Here is a 23,346-nt window from a genome sequence, read left to right on the forward strand (position 1 = left end):
AAAAAACACACATAAATTACAAAAGAAACAACAACATTTTATATAAAACACTTCAAAAAAAAAATCATAAAACCCTAGTGAAAAATTAAGAACTTAGTTAAAGTTAGTTGTACACTTAGTACTGCTCTTTTAAAAAATATTTTAAACACATTTACAGTGAAATTTAGTTTTGAAACATTAACAAGTGCTTTTAACTCATTATATGTAAAAAGTATTAAATTTTGGTATTACACTCTTGAATTTCAACTTTCAAGTGGTAATGGTACACACTAAATGATTGGTTTTAGAAAAATAGTTTTATTTGTTTTTCATAGAATTTATCTAAATTTAATTTAATGCTTTCATTACTTAATGAATTTATTCAAATTGAATTAGTTAAAAACTTAAAATTCAATGAAGTATAATTACAAGTAGTAATTTTGTAACGAAAATGATAGACAATAGCAAAAAAGTAGAGTGATTAGCTTACCCTTTTAATTTAGAGTGGACCAGTGGCTAATTAGATAAGGAAATTAATACATACTACTGGTTGCTAAGAAAAAGTGTTAACCCTCCTTTATATTTAGAGTGAACCATTAGCTAATAAAAAAAGATTAAAAGTTTACTGCGCGTAACATCATCATAGCTAAGGGATATATAAAAATAAAAATAAAAGGAAGAAATAGAAAGAATGAAAGAAATCCCAAGAATTAAGAAACTTTCAAGGAGGATGAATAGATGAATGAAATCATATTTGGAGAGTAAAATCCTGAATGTGATTCGTGATTGTGTTGGTGAAGAATAAGATAAGAGGGAGAAGAGAATGGCAAGTGGCAAAATTGTAATTTTAATAATTATATAAAAGAAGAAATGTACTGTCTTTTTTTTTTCCAATACAATTCTTTTTAGTGTATAAGAGTATTTTTATGTGAAATGATGAACTTTACATTTTCTTTAATAATAAAAAGTGTATTAAATTATTTATATCAGTTAATACTTTATTCTGTGGTGATGAGAATGCTAAGTGAATTAAAAAAAATTCTCTTTCTCTAAATGGCAAACAACTAAATCCTATTATTAAAAATAAATTATACTTCATATACACAAAAATCCAGTTATTGTATAAAGATACGTATTTGGTGATAATGAAAAAAAGTTTGATTATATTGTTCTAAATAATTAACTATAATTATTTTAGTAAGATAATTTAGTTATAATTAATTATTTAATTAAAAATATGTGAAAGAATATATTAGTGAGCGCTTATTTAAAAGAATTTCAAGTTATTCTTAAAAATATATTATTATCAAGACAATTTATTTAAATAAATCCATTGAGATTTATATTTATTTAAATATAACAATATATAACTTAGGGCAATTTACGTTAGTAAATTGTTTAATCCCCAATATTACGCAAATGCATTGTTTCCAAATTTAATACGCAAATGCGTTGTTTCACTAATTTCTATAAACCGCTACTTACAGGTGTGCATAAACTGCTACAACCAGCCGCGGTTTATGTGTGTGAGTGTGTGAGTGTAAACCGTTACTGGCAGTAACGGTTTACGTGTGTGTGTGTATGAGTGTAAACCGCTACTGCCAGTAGCGGTTTACGTGTATGTGTGTGTGTATAAACCGCTACTGGCAGTAGCGGTTTACGTGTGTTGCGTTGCCTATATAAACCGTGGTTGTAGCCGCGGATTATGCATTTAGATGGTTTGTGGAGTTTTTTAGAGAGAGGAAATTCTAGAGAGAGGTCAGAGCAAGTTGTGAGCGGGTCCGAGGTATCTCAGCGGCGACATCTGGCCAGTTATCATGGCAGGCAAGACTCTGTACCGACTGAACGGTGTTGCGCATATTGCCGGTTCTATTGGTGACGAGGTTAGTTAACATTTATTTTTTTTCTAGGCTTTGCATATGTTAGTCAGAAAAATGGTAGGTTAGGTAGACGAACTAGAATTTATAGATTATTCCCTCTAGTTTGAAATTAGGCTTCGCATGCTAGGATATTACTTCACTGGTTAGGGAAAGGGATAGCTGACGTTAGTGAATTATTTTAGTTTGGTTAGGGTATTTGTATGATATGAAGTTTTAAATTTTAAAGCTTTATAGTATTTTAACATTTCTGGCTGTTATTTATTAAAGTGTGGATGTTGTTATTTTTCCTATTGTGACTAGGGAAATTTTTTATTTTTTACCTAGGAGAATCTGTTGATGGTTTAATATATTTGTATCCAGTTAGTTATGGCAAATTTTTTAAGGATAGGAGAATTTAATTGGACTCTGTATATCTTTCTTGTTCTGTGCAGCCCACTAGGTGTATATATAGTGTGAGACGGCAACAGAATATGCCCTTGCATGATAGGATCATCCCGTATTTAGAGAGGGCTGGATTGTACCATTTGGCCAGGCTAAACAGCGAATGGTTCTGGTTGGATGAGCCACTGGTTAGTGCGTTCGTTGAGAGGTGGCGTCCTGAGACGCATACGTTCCACCTGCCTTTCGGAGAATGCACAGTGACATTGCAGGACGTGACATTCCAGCTAGGGCTGCCTGTGGATGGTGAGGCTGTGAGTGGTTGCCTTGGTGAGTTTGAGACATACATGGAGGGTGGCCGACCAGCTTGGGAGTGGTTTGAGGACCTATTTGGTGAGCGCCCTCCACCGAATAAGGTCAAGTAGATGACAGTACACTTTACATGGTTTCGCGATAGGTTTAGGGTGCTACCAGCAGATGCGAGTGAGGAGACTGTCCGCATCTACGCACGGGCCTACATCATGATGCTGTTATCGACTCAGTTATTTGGGGACAAGAGTGCAAACCGGGTACATATATATACGGTGGTTGCCATTTGTGGCAAACCTTGATGACATGGGGAGGTATAGCTGGGGGTCGGCCGCTCTGGCATGGCTGTACCGATGCATGTGTCGGGTAGCGAATAGAAATGTGACTAATCTTGCGGGCCCGCTCCAGTTGCTACAGAGTTGGATATTCTGGCGGTTTCCGTCTTTGAGGCCGGAAGGGTTTGAGGCTTTCTCTTTCCCGCTGGCATCCAGGTATGTGTTATGTTTTTTTACTGTTAACAAATTTCTTTGGCGTTTTTATGGTAGTTTGTGTCTCATATGACTTAAATTTAGGTGGTCTGCCTACTTACCTCCTAACGATGGAAAGGAGTAGAGAGTCATAAGGTATCGGCTTGCATTGGATCGATTGACCGCTCGTGATGTAAGTTTTATAGCAGTTAGAGTTTTTGTTTTTGCTTCGCTATCTAAATGTGACTAGATATATACTTGTTCTTGTAATGTATGATGAGTTTTGAAATTTCAGATTGTATGGGAGCCCTACTCCGCACTTGATGTACTTGCCATTGTCCATCCAGAGATACTTACAGAGGAGCATAGTCGCCTATGGCGAGCGGTGACCAGTTTGATATACTTTGTGGTCATCGAGTGACATCAAGTTGATAGGGTTGTTCCACAGTGGCATTAGGTATAGTTGTGCCATAGAGGTGTGTTCCATCGATGCTAACGAGCGGCTTACAGTGGCGGAATGCCTCAATACACGGAGGGAATGTCCAAAACATCCGATGAAAGTAGACTCTATCTTCATCAACTTGGGCACCCACCCTAACCGGGGACGTCTTGAGTAGAGCAACAGAACCTTCCATCGTGCATGAGACCCCAAGGATCCACCGAGGCAGATCAGCATATGACTCCTCCCAATCACCATATATTTGCGCTACTGCCTTCTGTTTCGCCAACCACACCTTCCGATAACTAGGCCGGAATCCATAAGTCGCCTCCGTTGCCTCTTGCAACACCTTGATCGACACCGACGCATCAGCTCGAACCAACGGATAGATTCTCGCACAAATCACATGATAATCAAGCTGCTTGTGGTCGCTTGATATCGATGTGGCCATACACGTGTGCGGACCGTTGTACCTCCTAACTTCCCATGTGCTCTTCTTTTTCCGCATGACTATCCGAATCAACCACGTGCACCCGTTACCAAACTCTTCATCTTCCTTGGTATTTCAGATTGTCGGACTCCATAACCTTGTACTCAAATCTACGCCGAATACTGTAATCTTTTACACTCAACACGGCTTCCTCTTTACTCTGGAAAGATTGGCCAATCTGAAATTCAGTCATAGGTGTCCCATCATGCATGCCCTGCCCATCGAATGTTGCATCTACATTCTGCTGTTGGCCGACGACTTCCAAGTTCAAAGAAGAGAGGTGGGGAGGGTACTCTTGTGTTGCAGAACCGGAACCTCCATGGGCTGAACGTCCACCTCTTGGAATATCATCATCACTATCCCCACCAATATCGACAGGCTCCACATCTAAATCATCGTCAAACAGTGCATTCTCAACTCGATCCGGTCCGGCATCGCATTCAAAATCAGGAATAACATGACCAATATATGCATGAACAGCCCCAGCACGTTCGGGCTCCGCATTCGGAACGGCCACTGCTACCACAGGCATCGATGTTGGTGCACCACCAGCTGGGGTCGACTGAGGATTAGGTGCCGATGCTCCCGAGCTATCCACACTATCTTCCAACTTCGCAAACAGCTCAGTTATCCTCACCTCCGGAAAACTGCGCCTGCAGTGAAACAAGACCTGCAAGTCTTCATCCGACCCGATCACGAAGGTCTCATATCGCACACCAGTTGAGACAACGTCAATGGGAATCTTGTAAAATAATTTTTTTACCCACTTCGTCCCACATGTACCGAGCTTTCGTAATATGCTTTGCTTAATCTTGGCCAACGTATTCGACGATCGGATAAAAACACTAAGTGGTTCTCTATCTGTGAATTTTACACCGTGCCTTTTGCTCTTTTGAATTTTTCCAGAGCAGTGAACCAGAGCCAAACTATCCTCCCCCTCCATTTGTGAATAACACTCTACCTCTCCACATTTGGCCCCTCTATGGTTTATATAGGCAGCCCCATTCAGCCCATCACACGTAAACCGCTACTGGCAGTAGCGGTTTACACACACACACACACACACACACACACACACGTAAACTGCTACTGCCAGTAGCGGTTTACACACACACATGCACGTAAACCGCTGCTGCCAGTAGCGGTTTACACTCACACACACACGCACGTAAACCGCTGCTGGCAGCAGCGGTTTACACTCACACACTCACACACGTAAACCGCTAATGCCAGTAGCGGTTTACATAAAATAGTGAAACAATGCATTTGCGTATTGAATTTGAAAACAATGTATTTGCGTAATATTGGGGGTCAAACAATTTAGATGCGTAAATTGCCCTATAACTTATTATATGCCTGTCTTATTTTATTTTTATGTAAATTGAGTTGGCTAATAACGGTTTATCATTTGACTATAAACCACAAAATTTCTATTGCGATTTATAAAGAGTAGCATCTAGATATAAATAGCAAAATTCCTACCATAGTTTATGAAGAGCAGTATTTGTACATAAACTACGAGACTTCTATTACCATCTGTGAAAGTTGTAAACTCTATATATACAAATTGAAGATAATTGTCAAAAAGAGAATCATTTTCACATTGTCTAGTGAGGAGGATAGTTTTTTAGTATTAGTGTATTGCTTTAGAAAATTCATTAAAATAAAAGAGAACAAAAAACTCTTAAGTATATTTGTTTAGTTATCGAAAACATTGTCAGATCAAAGATTAATACTTTAATTATTTTTAAAATAAATAATTAACAGATAAAAGACGAATACATGCATGCACAAAAAATTAAATTGGTATCTATTAGAAAAAAAAGACTAACATCTGAATTATTTATAAATTAATAACTCACAATTAAAAGAGTAACACATGAATTACGGAAAAAAAAAACTAAATTCGTTCTAATCAAATTTTAATAGATAGATCACTAACATTTAAATTATTTATAAATTAAATACTTCACAGATAAAAGTCTAACATATCAATTAACTAAAAAATTAATTCAATACTAATTAATTTTAACGGATAAATTACTAATACATAAATTATTTATAAAAATAAATAATTCAAAAACAAAAGACTAACACATTAATTAACAAAAAAATTAAACTGGTACTAATCAAATTTTATCAGATAATCACTAACACCTAAACTATTTATAAACTACATACTTTACAGATAAAAGTCTAACACATCAATTAACTAAAAAATTAATTTGGTATTAATCAAATTTTAAGAGATAAATCACTAACATCTTCAAATTCTTTATAAAAATACCAAAACCACACATCAAAGTGACATAACATATCAACGAAACAGCAAACAACTAACATATAAAGAGAACAACCTATAAACAACTAACCTCTTCATTGATGTTTCCAGCCATGTGAGCAATGTCGTTCAATCGGTACAAACGATTTTGTTCTTCCATGACTCCAACTTGTCAGAATATCGATGCCAAGTGATTCTCTCTCAAATCCTCTCAAATCAAAAACTCAAATATTAGAGAATGGAATCCGTCTCTGCGTATCACGTTTTATGTATAAATGTTGGGCTTCATAAATCGATATGTACAAATGCTGCTCTTCATAAGCTGTGGTAGGGGTCTCACCGTTTATGGCCAAATAATAAATTATAGTTAACAACTGCGGTATACATAAAAATGAAATAGGATAGACGTGTAATAAGATTGAGATTGTTGTATTTGCATAAATATAAATTTTAATTATTTTATTTAAGTAAATTGTCTTTATTTTTCATGTTTGTCTGAAATTTTAAAATTTAATTGTCATGAATAGCATATTATTATTTTCTTTTTTACCAAAGACAACAGTGAAGAGAATATAAATAATTCAAATTCAGGACAAAAGCAAAAGGAGCAGATGGAGGTATTCCAAGAAAATCACATAAGTGATAGTTTATTAAACATAAGCTTGCTAATAAGAAAAGGGAAAGTGCCGAAAAGTTAGGGTAGTATGCTTGTTCCATTTTGTCTGAAGGAGTGGAAAAGCTTCAAAGCTGCCTCCAATGTCTCTTTCAATGGCACATTCTTCTGTTCAAACACCTAAAGGTTCCTAGCCAACCAATTTTGTCAACAATAAGAGCTGTGAACCTGAGTTTGTTTTTTCTGTCCTTTGTTGCACCACATTCTCCTTCAACCTCAGTCACTATTAATGAAATTGAGTGCATAATTGAGAAGGGAGGTAGCTGAGCAGAGAGCTTTTTTTTTTCAGACTCTTCTTGTCTCCGAACAAGATATCATAAAATGGTTGATTGATTCACAACCATTATAGCAGCGAGAACATTCTGGGTTTGTGGAAGAAAACCTTACATTGAGATTGATCATCACCGGTAGGGCTTCGTAGAACGCCTTCTAGGAAAAAAGGTAGATTTTAAGTTCTCAAAGTTAGGACCAGAGTTGGGGATTTCTCATTATGTCCGGACAATAATCAACTGAAACATAGTAAAAATGGTAAGATATGTTATATCCCAATGCTACATCATATTTGTTTGTCTTGTTGAGGCACCATTGTAATTCATCTTTTTTACCTGCAGGATTAACAGCCAATATTTTGTTTGCAATTTTAGGAGGAAAAAGACTATGAATCAAGTTCTGGTGCCATGTTCGTGGGTTAAGCATGAGTCCTTTCACCCAAAAGACCGAGTGATTCTGAGACTGGATAGATTGAGTCCAATTAATGCAAAAAGAGAAAGGTGGTGGCAGCCAGGGATCCCTAAAAACTTTGATATCGCAACCACCACGTACTTTCCAGTTCAAGCCTTTCTCTACAACTCAACAGCCTTCCAGAGTACTACACCATCCCCAAGAAGGTAAGCTTCCAACTTCTGCTGTTAGTGCATTTCTATACCTGAAATATTTTCCCTTTAACATTCTGCTCAGTAGAAAATTAGATTGCGTAGCTAGTCTCCAAAATTGTTTTCCAATAGCGCTAGGTTCTGATCACGTAGGTCCTTCAAACCAAGCGCTCTTCTTTTTTGCTCCGCGTCATCTTATCCCAACTAACTCAGACCATACGTCTCTTTGTCCCCTGCTTCCCCCACTAAAACTGAGTGAACATGCTATGAATTTCAGACAAGATAGTATTTGGAAGTCTAAAACAGGACAGTGTATAAATAGGAATAGCTTTGCCAACTGCTTTGATGAGAACATGTTTTCCCGCGTTAGATAGAACATTATGTTTTCAACCCATAAGATTCTTTTGTACCCTTTCCTTGATTGAGTTGAAAGTAGCTTTTTTGGATTTATTGATGATATAAGGGAGGCCTAAGTACTTATCATGCACGCCAATATGTGATATATTCAGCCGAGCTGCCAGTGAAATCCTAATCGTGTTGGAAGTATTGTTGCTAAAGAAGATTACTGATTTTTCTATATTGACCTTTTGACCACTAAAGCATTCATATTCAGACAATAGGTCGAGAATTCCGTCGCATGACTCACCAGACGCTTTGTAGAAAAGAACGGAGTCGTCAGCAAAAAGGAGGTGATTGATAGTAGGGCATCGTCTGCTAATCTATAATCATTGAATATCCCTGTTTTGTTTCATCTTGTGTAGCAAGAAGGAAAGACCTTCTGCAAAGAAAAGGAAAAGATATGGGGATAGAGGGTTTCCTTGTTAGATACCTCTAGTTCGTTTAAAAAAATCATATGGTTGACCTTCCACAACAACAGAATAAAAAATAGTTGTGATCAATTCTCGTATCGAGTTAATCTATCTAGTCCCAAAACCAAGCTTCTCCAAAATGAACCACAAAAACTTCCACTCTACTTGGTCATAAACCTTGCTCATGTCTAAGTTGATTGCCATTTCAGTTTGGAGACCTGTCTTTTTGTTTTTCAGATAGTGCATACATTCATGCCCAATCAAAATGTTATCATAAATAAGCCTTCCCTTAAGAAAGACGCTCTGATTAGGGCTAGTTAAGATATTCATACAACTTTGCAGCTGGTGCACTAGGATTTTAGATATGATTTAATAAAAAACTGTAGACGAGCTAATTGGTCTAACCTGGGTTATGTTATTCGCATCAGGTATTTTGGGAATGAGACAAATATTTGTGTAGTTGAAACCTTTTAGTATGTGGCCTCCATCAAAGAAGATGTTAACTGCTCTGAACACATCCCCTCCTACTACTCCCCAGAAAAATTGAAAAAACTTTGCTGTCATTCCATCTTTCCTTGGAGCGCTTTGGGGGTAGATGCTAAAAGTTGCTCTCTTGACCTCTTCCATAGAGACTAGTCTATAAAGCCTCCGGTTCATAGAAGCTGTAACCTTTGGCTCAAAGTCAGCCAAGAAGGGTTTCGGGTCTGCTTGGATGGAAGAGAAGAAAATCTTTCTATAATAATCTTCAGCCACTGCTGCTATGGCCGAATTAGTTGTTGCCATTCCTCTACTCCTTTCAACTAGCCTCCAAATCTTATTCCTTTGATTTTTTGTTTTGAATTTTTGATAGAAGAAGCGAGTGTTTTTGTCACCTTCTTCTAGCCATTTAATTATATATTTCTCCTTCTGTAAACTCCGCATAATTAACGAATAATTAGTTAACAAATTAATTATTAATTAAAGAAATTAAAAAAATAGAATTTTATAGTTTAATGAGGTAGAATTAATTAAAATATAAATTTTGACACTAATTTTAAAGAATTTGGCCCAAAATTGGGCCGAATCGAACGAACGGAGCCCGAACCAGGCCCATGGCCCAACCCAAGCCTCATTAAACAAAATGAACTCAGCATCTTCTTCCTCCCTCATAAGCTATTCACGTTGCACAAAGAAAAGGGGAGGAGGAAGGATTAATATGAATGCACCGAAGCTCCGAAGCTCCCCCATGGCCCAACCGAAGCTCCAATCGCCACACCGTTTGTGGCCACACGACCACCGCATCAAGTTCTACGAACCCATCGGAACAATTTCATAGGTAAGCCTCATTCTCTTTCTCAGCTTCTCATCCCCTAAAATTTGAAATTCAATGAACAATTATGTTAAAATTTGTGTAATTTCAATATTTAGGTCGAATTAACTTGCGGGTATTGTCGGGTCTAGCTCACTTGAGCTGTGAGTCCGGTAAGCACCCTCAAACCGTTTTGTGTAATGTTGAATTAGTGAACTCCATATTGATTATAGTGATAATTTTGATGTTATATTGAAATTGGTTATTTGGTGGTAGTCAAGATTGAGAAAGTGGAGCTTGGATTGAACTTTGGTGGCTAGAAGGTATGTTTAGTGAGATTTTGGAGTCTTGAAAGCTTGGAAAATGCTAAATTATGAGGTGTTCCGGGCATTAGGAGGAACCGGCCAAGGTATGGTTTCGGTTTCTCGTAATTAAAATATAATGTGTTGTGAAAATTTAGGCTAGATGACTTAGGATAGGTTGAATCATGTATTGGTGCATATTATGTCAAATTGGTCTGGAATGGTTGGGTTGATGATTTTTGGCATGAGAAAGTTGATGGGGGAGAAATAATGCATTTTTGTGGTGCTTGATGATGTATAGGTATATAAGTTGATGATTTTGTATGATGTTGTCTTAGTATGAATTATTGAGTAAAGTGATTACAATTATGAATTAGTGTATTGTGGAGTAAATGAGGAGTGTTGAAGAATGATTGAATCTGGTTTATGCGGATTTGGTAAGTTTTAAAGGGTTTGAGATTGAAATATTTTGAAAGTTGAGGTTTGGTAATTTTTGAGAAAAACTTAATTTTTGACCAACTTTGGTGGGGAATAATTCGGCCTTTATACCTTCGATTTTTATCAAACTTATCTAGAATGAAAATTTGGTCCGAGAGGTTTACACCGTTCAAAGAACAGATGAAAAATATTTTAAAACGAAAAAGTTATGCACGTTCAAAGTTTGGTGTGCAAAACAGGAATTCTGGACATAGCAGCTTTTTCATCTTCTGCTATGCACGCGTACGCGAGGGGACACACGACGCAGCCATTGGGCACTGTCCAAAGGCTCCGCGTACACGGCAGTTTGGCACGTACGTGGAAGTGGGATTTTTCACGGTTGTGTACGCGGCCATATGGCACGTGACGCGGGAAACACTCTCGGTTTGAGGGGCTCACGTATGCGGACTAATGACGCATACGCGAAAGTGTCCATAATTGCTTCCTGAGTACGCGAGCAGGGTGCCACGTATGCGAACCCCTTTTTTTTTTGAAATATGAATTTTTGCTTTTTAAACCATTCCTCTAGCTTTCAAAACCTTTGTAACTCTTGTTTAAAGCCTGGTAGGTGAATTTTGGGTAGTGGAGTACGGTTAGGACTGCTAAAAAAGATAACTTGTTAGTGAAGAAAGAGGTAAAGTGGATAATGATGAGTAAGGAAGTGCTGTGATGAATATATGCTGTGATTGATGATTGATTTCATGATGTGTATTGATATGATAATTGATATTGACGAATATGTGGCTTATGCACTTCAAACTATCTGAGATACAGGTTTTCCTGGGTGGATGCAGTGGCTTGCCACCACTTGCTCCAAGTTGAGACCTGATACACTGTTGACCCTATGTCGCAAGATGTGGCCGGACACTTTAACACCCCGAAAATTCCCCCAACGAGTTGAATTCATTTATGATTGAGAAAAAGCTATGCATAGACTTTTGGGGATGTGCGCATGGGGGACTGTCCAGGGTTTAGCAGCCGGACATGTCGGGTTGATTTGATAACTGACAGATGAGACTCATCAGTCATAGGGCAGACATACATCATATGCATACGTCTGTTTGCTTTGGTTTGCATTATTGGGTTTGCGTAATTGATATTCATGCTTAACTACTATATGTTCTGTTTGCTGTATCTGTAAACTACATGTGTTTTCTTTGTATGCATTGTTTGTCTGTGTAATTGAGATGTCCCTTATCTGGAGGAGGAGGAGTGACGAAGGGAGTTCCACCGGTGTTTCAGAGGATTGGAGGAAAGGCGAAGATTTTAGGGGTTAAGTTAGAATTGAGATAGAATCAATAATCTTTAAATACCTTACCCTATTTATGGTTTTCAATTTTAGTTTTAAGTTTGAATCTATTGTCGGAAGTTCTAGGATCGCCTTTGACTTTTCTGGGTCTTTACATATTAGTTATGTGGGCACCGTTACCATGTTGAGAACCTCCGGTTCTCACCCCATACATATTTTGTGGTTTTCAAATGCAGGACATGAGGCACCTCGTTGAGGCATACTGGGAGCTTCTGAAAGCGAAGAACTTTTGTGTTTTGGGACTCTATTTTGGTTTTGATGTATATATAGATACTCGTATATCTCCACTATATATGTATATTTTGTTTTATCCCTCTTAGAGGTTGACTTGGAGAAACAGGTTCTGTAAATAGTATTTTGGGTTTCTCATGTATATATGTATATATGCTCTGGCTGGTTTTAACTTAATGACCCGAGTCAGAAGTTTTGTTATCTGTATTCTTGGAAGTCTTCTCTTATATATATATATATATATATATATATATATATATGCTTTACTCTTATCCTATCTGGTTTATGTTTATCGCTTACGTGAGTGATGCGTTTTTCTGTTTAACGCTTTTGTTTTAACTCCTCTTAAAAAGGCTCATAGTTAAAACCCTTTTCTACCTATACTATATATATGATTTTACTTTTAGAGGTCGTAATACCTCGCCACCTCTGTTTTATGACTTAAGTATAAGACTCTGTGTGGTAGGGTGTTACACCTTCCAGTAGCATTCTTCTTGTAGATAAGCCACTTCTGGTCGATTCTCTAATTTAGAAATCTCATCCCCACCTAAGATACCCGCGGATCTTAGCGCCTCCAGTTGGCCTTCAATTTCTTCCACCTTTCTTGAAACTTAAATCTTCTTTTTGAATGTTCCCTACACGGGTTAGTGTCAAGAACAAGTGGTGCATGGTCGAATCCGGTTTCCGAAAGCCTTAAGACAGTTGCATGCGAGCAACTAGATAGCCACTGATCACTGCCTATGAATCTGTCCAGCCTCTCCATTACGAGCTCCTGGGCTCTTTGCTTATTACTCCATGTAAATTGTCTCCCTTGCATACCCAAATCTGTTAGGCCATTATCATCAATAAAACAATTGAAGGCTGAAATTGATTAGAGAGATATGAGTCCATCACCAAACTTTTCAGATTGGTTTGTGATGGCATTAAAATCTCCAAAAATAATGAATTTACCTCCCAATTGTTGTATAATGGCCATAGCATCCTCAAATTATCGCTGCCTCACCTGATCATTGCTACTCATATAGACCCCCATCAAGTTCCAGGTCTCATTCAGAAATACATTCTTCATTGATGCCAATATAAAGAAATCAGAATGTTGAATAATCGTAACTTTAGTGCCTTCTTTCCAGTATAATGCTAGCCCACCAGTCCTTCCAACTGAATCCACTAGAAAAAATTCAAAAAAACCATACGACCGTAACTTGCGTTCCACCATTTGAGATTGATTTTTGGTTTCACAAAGAAAATCAATTTTGGAGGAGTAGGATTTGTTGATTCCTTTGAGATTATGGATTGTCAGGGGTCTCTCTGAGCTCTGATAATTCCATGTAAGGATATTCATGGGTTTATGGGTGCCAATTGACGGCTAGCACCCTCCACCTCAACTACCGGGTTTTGCATCTCAGTTAGGCAAATTTTCTTCTGTCTCTCTTCGATCTCCTTTACTTCAGGCCTTCTCTTGGTTCCACTGATTGGGATATAGTTCTCCTTTTCCTATCTAGCCACACTCTTCAACCATGATCCTTTCACAAAGGTCTTCATCGGATCTATACCTGCATTCACTGGTTGTTCAGAACTCATCTGAGCGTTCAGGTCCCCTAACACTACACGGTTACCGTTATATTCCATAGATCTCCATGCCTCATCCAGTATAATTTCGTTGGTATCTTCTACCCGTTGTTTTTTTGTCTTCACCTTCATTATTTCTTTTATTGCTAATATCTTTCATGTTCAGACTTGAAAAACCATTAATCAGCCACGCTGGGGTCGATTTTCTTCTGTTATTCGCTGCTCTTGATTTTGAATCAGCAGACCTATCACCGTTGGCGTCATGAGTCCCACTTGTGTCCACCCTCCTTCTAATCCGGTCTACCCTCAACCACTCTCTAATCTAATCCTATTGCAAACATTCATCAGCTAAGCCTCCAACTAGCTTGTTGGAAGTCTTTGCTTCATGCCCTATATGCGCACAATAGGTGCAGAATTTTCCAAGGCGCTCATACCTCAACCCGATTTCTAATTTTTTTTATTTGGACCCATGACCTGGAGGCTGTCATTGAATTTCCTATCGCCATTAATTTCTATCCTGACTTTGATGATTCTTGACTCCTTCCCCCGACATCAAAGAAACCAATGTCTAGGATCTTTCCAAGCTCCCCACCTAGACGTTTGCCAACTTCCAATGTTTTGTATTTTTCAGGCAAACCCCAAAATTGCACCCACATTGGTACCAGGCTGATTCAACTCTCTTCATCCCTCTCCCAATCAATCCACTTTTTCAAGTGCACAACATAGTCTTTAAATAGCCATGGGGATCTCTTTGCTATTCTCGTTGCCTCTCCTTCGTGATCAAAGAAGAATTGGTATTGACGGTTTCTCATGTCAGCTACCCTAAAACCAGCCGGATCCTCCCATATGGCTCTAAAGGAACTGTCTAATGTGCTTATTAAAAATGTTTTGTCAATGAAAAACCTCCTAACGAGGTTTTTAGAACAGACATTGACTCCCTTAAAGACATCCTCTTTCTCCAAACAAATCGGTTTCTTCTCCACTATCTTCATTTCATTGCTACCAGCTATCACTTCTAGCTTGCATATTTATAATACAATGCAATTAAGAAGATAGCGTTAGCTGTTGGGGGCAAGGCAATAGTAAAATCTGAAGAAAAAAAACTTAGTAGTCGTTGGAGTCCTAAAACAGAACATTAAAATTTTAACAGAATACTCAAATCTTAACAAAACATCGAAACCCTAGCAGGACACTCATTTTTAAATTTTTTAATGTAAAAAATATATATATAATAAATAATTTTTGCTTAAAATATTAAATTTTATTCTATATAAAAGATGACTTTTTTTTATTCTTATGTCGAGAAAAATATAAAATTACTGTTATATACTTCAATTATGTAGTTTTAAGTCGAAGAAGTTCTTTATTTTCAATTAAACAATAAAAATACTATGTCATAGTTTTTATCTATTTATATAAAAATATATATTATTTAATTTTTTTAATATATATTTTAAATAGTTAATTGATTTATTAAATAATTTTTAGTGTATTTATAACATAAATAATAAAATAAAGATCTAACTTAATATTAAAAAATATTTTAAAAACTTCCAACTATTTGTATCGGCGGTAAACAAACAAGTTTTCTTTTATAATACTCGAATATAATATTTTCAAAAATATAATTTCTTGTAATATGTATCACCATTTTTTGTGTAATTGATATTCTTAATACTAAAAATCTATTATTAAGTAATGAACCAATTGGTCCGTTGAACCCATCTCAATAAATCATTTTTGATGGCCATACAGCTTAGTGAGCATAGAGCAAAATATAGAAATGGCATGGAATGGATGGAGGAGTGGGATTATTGTTGAGAGAAAAGGAAAGTTTTTGGAGTTAGGAGTTTGGACACGTCAATAGGTGGCAGCTGGAACCTACCTACACCTTCAATATCTCCCCTATTTTCTACTCCCGACAACGACACATTATGCACACATAACACACACCCCTCCACTCACTCACACTCTCACACACTCCATTTTCCATTTCCATTTTTACCCTCCAAATACCCCCATTCTCACGGCCAAAATATTTTCGTGGAATCCTCCAATGGGGACATACCCCGTGCACTATAAATACCCTTATTCTTCCTTCTTCCATAGAGTTTTCTTCTTCTTTTCACTCCATTTCTCCATGTTCTAGTTCTTGCTTATCTCAGTCACGCCAACCCCGTGAAGGTTATAACCGCCATGTTCAAGTAAAGGTGGAGTGATACCCTTGTTAAAAAAATAGCATCCAAGGCTGCTCATATTCTCTACATACACACTAAAAAGAAAAAGTTGTGATCTTTTCTAATCCAACACCGTATCTTTGCCCTTTCCCTTCCTTTCTATATCATCACCAAACGTCTTTGTTACTCTACCAAAAACGGATCTTCTTCTCCCCCAACTTGGATCCCACTTTTTCTCTTTAAACCCTTCTAGTACCCTCTCCTACTCCTTCATGCACTCTAAAACTTCACGAACCCTTCAATCCATCAAACAACCTTGACACCTCACGACACAAACAAAACAAAACAAAACATTTCTCTGTTTCCAACATGTCCGTACAGTCAACACTGAAGCTGGAGAAGTTGAACTTGAAGCTCTCGCCTTCAAGCTCTAATTTTGAGGGTGACCCACCAAGTAAGACTAGGCGCAAAACGAAACAGAGGTTGGTTCGGATCATCCTCACTGACCACGACGCTACCGATTCCGATTCTTCAAGCGACGAAGCACAACGAAACAACACACACAAACTCAAAAGAGAGATCACGCAAATAACCATGCACCTTCCCTCACCATATTCCTCTACTACTACTTCCCCTTCTCCTTCTTCTTCTTCTTCTTCAACTTCATCTTCTATCTTTGGTTCCGTCTCTTCTGATTCATTGCAACGGAGAACCAAATCATGCAAGAGACCCAAAAAACCGCAACTTCAACCGCCGGAGCGCCATCGCAACAGGTTCCGCGGTGTGAGGCAGCGGCCGTGGGGACGGTGGGCTGCCGAGATCCGTGACCCGACCCAAAGAAAACGGGTCTGGCTTGGAACCTTTGACACGGCGGAGGAGGCCGCCACCGAGTACGACCGTGCGGCGGTGAAGCTCAAGGGTCCAAACGCCGTTACGAACTTCCCGATTAACTCTTCGGCGGATATTACGGCGGTTGATAACGGTGTAGCGGCGTTTTCCGATGCTGCCGCGCTTTCTCCAACTTCTGTTTTGCCTTACGACGGTGACTCGACGCCGTTTGACGGTTTCCGTTACGTGGACGCTTTTGGCTTCGACATCGCCGATGAGGCGCCGTTAAGTTTGACGGACGTCGACGTTAACAGCGTTATGCTGACGTGTCAGCGTCTTGATGCAAAAGAGGATGAAGCGTTCGGCGAGTTTGACCTCGACGAGTTCATTACGTGGCCGTACTAAAACCTCAGGGGCTTATTCGTCTTTTCAAAGGAAAATATCAAGTACCGTTTGGTAAAATTTGAAGTTTGTGCTGGATACGCAGTTGAATTGCCTAAATTGCCCTCGTTGTTTGAAGTTTTGTGGAAGAGTGTAGAGATTTTGAATTGTGGTCGATTTTAAACACTTTTTCTGTTACCCACTTGATGCGGCGACATTTGTGTATTTGTGAGAGGAACACAAATATATTTGTCAAAAATTTAATCTGTAATTAATTATTAGTTTTTTTTTTTCTATTATTAGTACTAGTATTGGTTAAGAAAAAAAATGAATGTGACTGAGTGAAGAATTGAAGATGGTGTCAAAGTGACAAGGTCTATGTTGTAATTTTTCCTATATTATTTCGAAGAAATATATAAATCGAAATTTTGATTTTGGTTATTGCAAGTTTGACACGTAGCTGTTGAATCACTTCAATCAGTCTCTACTCATTCTTGGTTCATTCCAGCTCCAACCTCCAATGTGAGAATTTTTTTTTCTCTTTTTAATATTTGGGATTGGTTGTTAGTTAGTCCTTACTTTACGAGTTAATTATTTATTATTCTTTGAATGCATGCGTAAATGAAATTATTAGAAGCTGACTCATATTTGGGACTGTGCTAAAATCATAGCAATCTTAAAGTGCTTACTGTATTTATAAAAATGGTTAAGAATAGATTCTTCTAAGTGCGATTTCATTTGGTACTTAATGAGGAGGGTACGATATTATTCATTCCTTCATCTTTTCGGCCCCGACAAATTCGCTTTAATTATTTTGTTTAAGAAGACTAAATTGACTCAAAAAGAAAAATTAAAATTGGACAAGTATTTAAATATTGATATCTCTTTGTTTGACGTTGAATTTCTCTCTCTTAGAAGCAGCAGCTGTATTGGCACAATTCTTTAGATATATCTTTGGGAAAAGGAAAAAAAAAATCAGTCCATATTGTTGATTCATTTTGAATTTTTGATCAATATACATCATGCCATGTTGGAGGTCTGTTTAAATTCAATTCAAATTTCAAACACTTGTCATTTGTCAACAAAACACTTACATTTTTGCAGTACCAATCACGTTAGCTTCTAGTGTATGTCTATGCTTTGCCACGCACCACCAAAAGAAAATTATTTGATGTTAATAATGGTTATGGGACGGACCATTATTCCGAAGTTATGTGAATATCTAGAGAAGTTTTTTTTTTTAAGTGATTGCTTAAAGTTCAAATTTTAGTAGGGAAGACAATATGAATAAAGTTCAGTAATTCAGTATATATAGAGCGTACTTTCTGAAGTTTGAAAAGAAAAGTAAGGAGCTTTTCCTTTGAAGATATAATAAAAGATTTGATATGCATACAAAAAAATAGCTACTAAAATGGTCATTATGGTATTATGTATTTGTGATTTTATATGTCAATAAATTTATATTGATAATTAATTTTTTATGTATATATAATATGATTACGGTGTAATTAGTATAATTCTTTGGTTAAAGTAGGATAAACTACTAAAATAAAGAATTATTTGTCATTAGTCTTTTTTAAATTATTATTATCTACAATTTAAATTTTCAAACACTGTTTAATAGTTTCCTTTAGAATAAGTTACTTTAGTTTTTTTCTATTTTCTTAGGTTTTGGACTCCAATCTCGTTTGTAACTAAAATATGATTAGTGTAGTTAAAAGAACATAAATATTGGAAATTTGTATGTATCTCCTAAATATTTTTTTATGCTCGACCTAAATATCAAACAATATTATAAAAAGAAAGTTTGGGTTTGTATAAAAAAACTTTGTGAAGCAAGAATTCGTATTTTTATAGGGGATAGAACTTCTCATAACAAGTACATGTTCAACTAAATTTAACACATGCTTATTTTCTTTAACTAATTGTCTCATATTCACGTTATATCATTTTCTTTCTTCAAAAAAGAAATGTTAGAAAGGCACAAAACAACATAATAATGCTACAACAATAATTATATTTGTTTACAATTTACAATTGGCCTTTTAATCTTTGGTAAGATATCTCAATCTTGGCATCTTGATTGGGCCACCTCAGCACGATTATGTTCCAACTTGCTTTTTAATTACAACAGTGGGGCCCATGGGGCCATGAGCCCACAAATGAGTGGCTACCTGGCTAATATTAATAAATAAAAGTCTAAATCAAGTTGGATTGGTCTAATGGTTAGCTCACTAGTCCGCTTAAGTAAGTGTCAGGAGTTCGAATTCTGCCTTGTGCATGTAGCAACCCATTGGCCAACAACAAACCCTTAAATTGAGCTTAGTACAGCAGCGGATTAGTTCTTGACCTGCCGATTGGAAGATACTGTGAAAAAAAAAAAAGTCTAAGAATTAACTGTAATATAAGTCAGTTTAATCAATTTTTATTTTTAATTTTTAAATTTAAAAAATTAGAATAATAGGGGTTGTTTTTTATTTTTTCTGTAATAAACCTATTTTTCAATAATCATGATGGGCCCACAAGCTGCTTCATGCCTCTACATAATGCACTCTAAGATGGGCTTGGGCCCACACAATAAAAGGAAAGTTACCGGCGGCTGAGGCTTCCCAATAGTAGACACTAGACACCAAAGAAATTTCAAAGGGTTAAGGAAATTGGATTCATGTGTGAATGTCACATAAATTGAAGCCAAAACTTGATATTTTTTTTTTTCTATTAATATATATCATAGAAGTAGCAAACTTGCATTCGTTGAAATTATTAAGATGCGTCTCTAGGTGAATCTGTTGACAATCCTCTTAGGTTAACATCATGAATAGTTGGATGTGGTGTTTGATTCCTTAAAAGTTTGTTTTCTACTACATTATTAATTTCTTACCGTATCTTACGCTTGAAAAAAAAAAAACAACATATGCTAAAAAGGTTACCAAGTTTAAATACCTAGACTTGATGGGTGATCAAAGGAGTCCAAAATTTAGGAATTTCGATTTTAATGTAATTTAGAAAATTTTAATCATTGAATTATGTGGAAATCTATATCACATTCTAGTAAAAATCTTAAAACGTTAAATATATAGGTTATATACTTATAAGTTGATTTTTTTCTTAACTAATGCACTATTTCATAAACAACACTAAAACTTTCATATTCTCTTTTATAAAGTGAGTCTCAAAATGGTGTTCTCCTTTAGTAAAAATCTCTTTTGAGTATTTATGGTATAACAAAGTTTAAAATTTTGATTAATGGTCAAATAAGGTTGAAACCACACCTAAACAAGACTAGCATATCATATTCAAGTTTGAATTGCTTTATTAGAATAAACAGTTGTGAGGAGTGAAAATATACATAGAAATTTAATCCAATGGAATTTAAAAATAACACAATAATATATCAAATGCCACATATGATAAAAGTTTATGGTAATAAATATAATTTAATTTATGGGTCCTTCTATGTGTTATACATATATTTTGAATTAATTAATTCATAATAAATATAAGATTTTATTAGTTAAATTTTAAGTTCTAAGATAAACGAAACACCTTACTACACTTCTCTTTTACAATGTTAAATTTAAGATGTAAACAATTAACTAAACATTTTTGTCTATATATATATATATATTAATACAAAGCTATATTAAATTTATACAATGATATTATTATTATTATTATTATTATTATTATTAAAACATAATGGTTATCAATGACTTAAGGAAGGGGATGATTCTAAGACTCTTTTTATTTTGTTGGATTTTATTTCAAACTTAATGGAATTTAGATATCTGTTAAACGCATGAGACACTTTTATTTTATTTATTGTTGATAAAAGAACCAAAACAGAGTTGTATGGGAGCAGAGTTGCTATAATGTCTTGCTGGATAGAATAAGCAGGAGACAACTTTATTTTGTCTCTTAGAGAAGAAAATTAGAATCAGAACAGAAAAGGAAGAGTGACACAACCATATATCCTTACTCAACCACCATGTGCAATGTGACTTACATCCAGTCTCTTTTACAACTGTGATGAAATTTTCACTATCTTTCAAAGATTACAAACACCAATTTTCTTAGGATTCAACTCAATCCTATTTGGGACAAACTCAATTTCTACCCAAGCTAGATTTGACTAAGTTTATTCCCTAGATTTTCAACCACTAAGTGCTCACCCAACTTAGCAAAGAAATCCCCTTAGGATCATGGTTATAAAGTAGAAAAATGTACAAAGATTTTCTGAAATAAACATTTGGCTTTTCTCCAAGTCTAACTCTCTTATTTTTTCTCTCAATGGCTTTTTCTTAATTCCTCATATTAATGCCTTTTTTTTACAGAAACAAAGAAAGATAAAATTGAGAAAGTAGAATATTCAATAGAAAACCATGAAGGAGAAAAAGGTATAGTTTTATAAGCTATGGAAACTCAAACTTTGTGCTCTCACTCCTTGAATCAATCTTTAGCCGTTTACCCCTTTAATAGAGGAGTAAGGCTTCCAAAACTTGAACTTTGGCTTCAACACATTGACTTCTACTTCCAAAATCAATAGTAGCAGCGGCACAGAAGATAGCAGTATTGATTAAAGCAAACATGCAAACAAACCTTACTTCTTCTCTTTCATCATTTTTCAATCTTCTTCAAGGATCTAAGTCGTATATCAAAACTTTATCTTTAAGTTTGATTCTTGACCCTTGATACACAGCAGAGTTTCATAACTTCACTTTCTTCGACTTTCCAGTTCGGTGCTTGAGAGAGGAAAGTAATTTTAACAAGCAATTTAGGAAGCACAAAGATGAAAATAATCTTCTAAAAAACTTTGGATTTGATAGTTATTTTTTGGCATCCTAACTTCTGATTTTCTTACTCTTTTCTTTTGTTTTTTTATTTTGGTAAATACTTTTTTTTTCTTGATTTGAGCCCTAATCAGAGCTACTTTTTCTTTCTTATTCTTGGAAGTAATCACGTGAGTAAAAAAGAAGAGAAAAGAGAAAGAAGAGAAAAAACTAGTTCAATTGATTTGAGTTTTGTTCAGATAGAAGTGAAGCAACCAATCTTAATTAGCTACAAATTCCATAGGCTATGAACAAATGATGTGAACTTGAACTTGTATCATCACTTCATTCACTTAACCTTAAACTTGTTTTTTATTCTGATGAGAAGTGTTGATATGATTTGTAATTAGCAACCATTTCTTTAAACCATGAGAAAAAGCTTATGGGTCTTAGGCTTGTTAGTAGACCAGTTTACTTTTTATTAATTTCTTGCACAATTAAATAAATTTAATCACATATATAATTAGACTTTTAACTTCAATAATAATATTTATTCATTATCAATTAATTTGTTATTAGTTCTTCAAACTCAACAATACATGATGCTTTAAATTTATCTTTAAGGTATCATATCATTTACTCTAATTTGTTTCACATAAAATAATCTTGTTAGAAAAGCTTTTAAACGTTAGAACTCTTTACATTTTTTTTGGGTGTCTTAGAACTCTTTACATTGAATCTATGGGTTCACATATCTACTGTATTTTTTCTTTTCTTTGCCCTTTATTTTTTGGACCTGCCATTCTTGCCTGCATAAATAGTGTTATACTCGGCTCCTTTTACTTTAATACAACTATACAAGGTCTTCTTTAAGCGTCTCAGACTGACAATGTTTCTAGCTTACAATAATAACAATGCCTATTGCCAACTATTGCCTAACACAAATCTTTACAAAGCTTAATCAGTGTATTTCTTTTAACCAATTAAAGAAAAAATATCCCGAAATTAGTGGGTTAAAGATTTTGCATAAGACTTGAATCAAATGAGTGAATTGGCGTGTCCCACAGTTGGTGACCAAACCAGATACGAAGTTTGGAAAATTAAATAAAAGGCTAACAAAACGTGACACACTCACCGCTACTATATATAATACATAGCCGCCTTCCACTATGTCTCTAAAATTGAAATATATTTATTTTTTAATTACTAGCACTAGGATTTTACTACGAAGACTTTGACTAATCTGACTAAATTTAACTGACATTTATCACTAATCTCATGTTTGACATGAAACTAAAATATTACTTTCAGTTTTATTTTCTTACTTTTATAAATTAAATTTTAATCTATAATACAATGAAAACAACAATAACAATTTTAATTGGAATATAAAGGTTTTAAATATATGTATTCTATTTTTTATCCGATGAATATAATA

The 23,346-nt window shown here is 35.6% G+C and overlaps 3 protein-coding genes across 3 annotated transcripts; 1 reads left to right on the forward strand and 2 right to left on the reverse strand.

Annotated features, from left to right (window-relative positions):
* Window positions 1-3,423: 3,423 nt before the first annotated feature.
* LOC148550519 (uncharacterized) lies at window positions 3,424-3,960 on the reverse strand. Its single transcript, XM_088494524.1, has one exon. It carries the CDS (start codon window positions 3,958-3,960, stop codon window positions 3,424-3,426), a length of 537 nt encoding a protein of 178 aa, XP_088350650.1.
* A 40-nt stretch (window positions 3,961-4,000) lies between these two features.
* On the reverse strand, window positions 4,001-4,885 carry LOC107606843 (uncharacterized). Its single transcript, XM_016308857.1, has one exon. It carries the CDS (start codon window positions 4,883-4,885, stop codon window positions 4,001-4,003), a length of 885 nt encoding a protein of 294 aa, XP_016164343.1.
* Window positions 4,886-15,692: 10,807 nt separating this feature from the next.
* LOC107609502 (pathogenesis-related genes transcriptional activator PTI6) lies at window positions 15,693-17,580 on the forward strand. The gene has a single exon (XM_016311495.3). It carries the CDS (start codon window positions 16,300-16,302, stop codon window positions 17,161-17,163), a length of 864 nt encoding a protein of 287 aa, XP_016166981.1. The 5' UTR covers window positions 15,693-16,299; the 3' UTR covers window positions 17,164-17,580.
* The last annotated feature ends 5,766 nt before the right edge of the window (window positions 17,581-23,346 follow it).

The sequence above is a fragment of the Arachis ipaensis genome, chromosome B7 (assembly GCF_059453495.1).
Source record: "Arachis ipaensis isolate K30076 ecotype BB chromosome B7, ASM5945349v1, whole genome shotgun sequence".
NCBI classification, from domain to species: domain Eukaryota; kingdom Viridiplantae; phylum Streptophyta; class Magnoliopsida; order Fabales; family Fabaceae; genus Arachis; species Arachis ipaensis.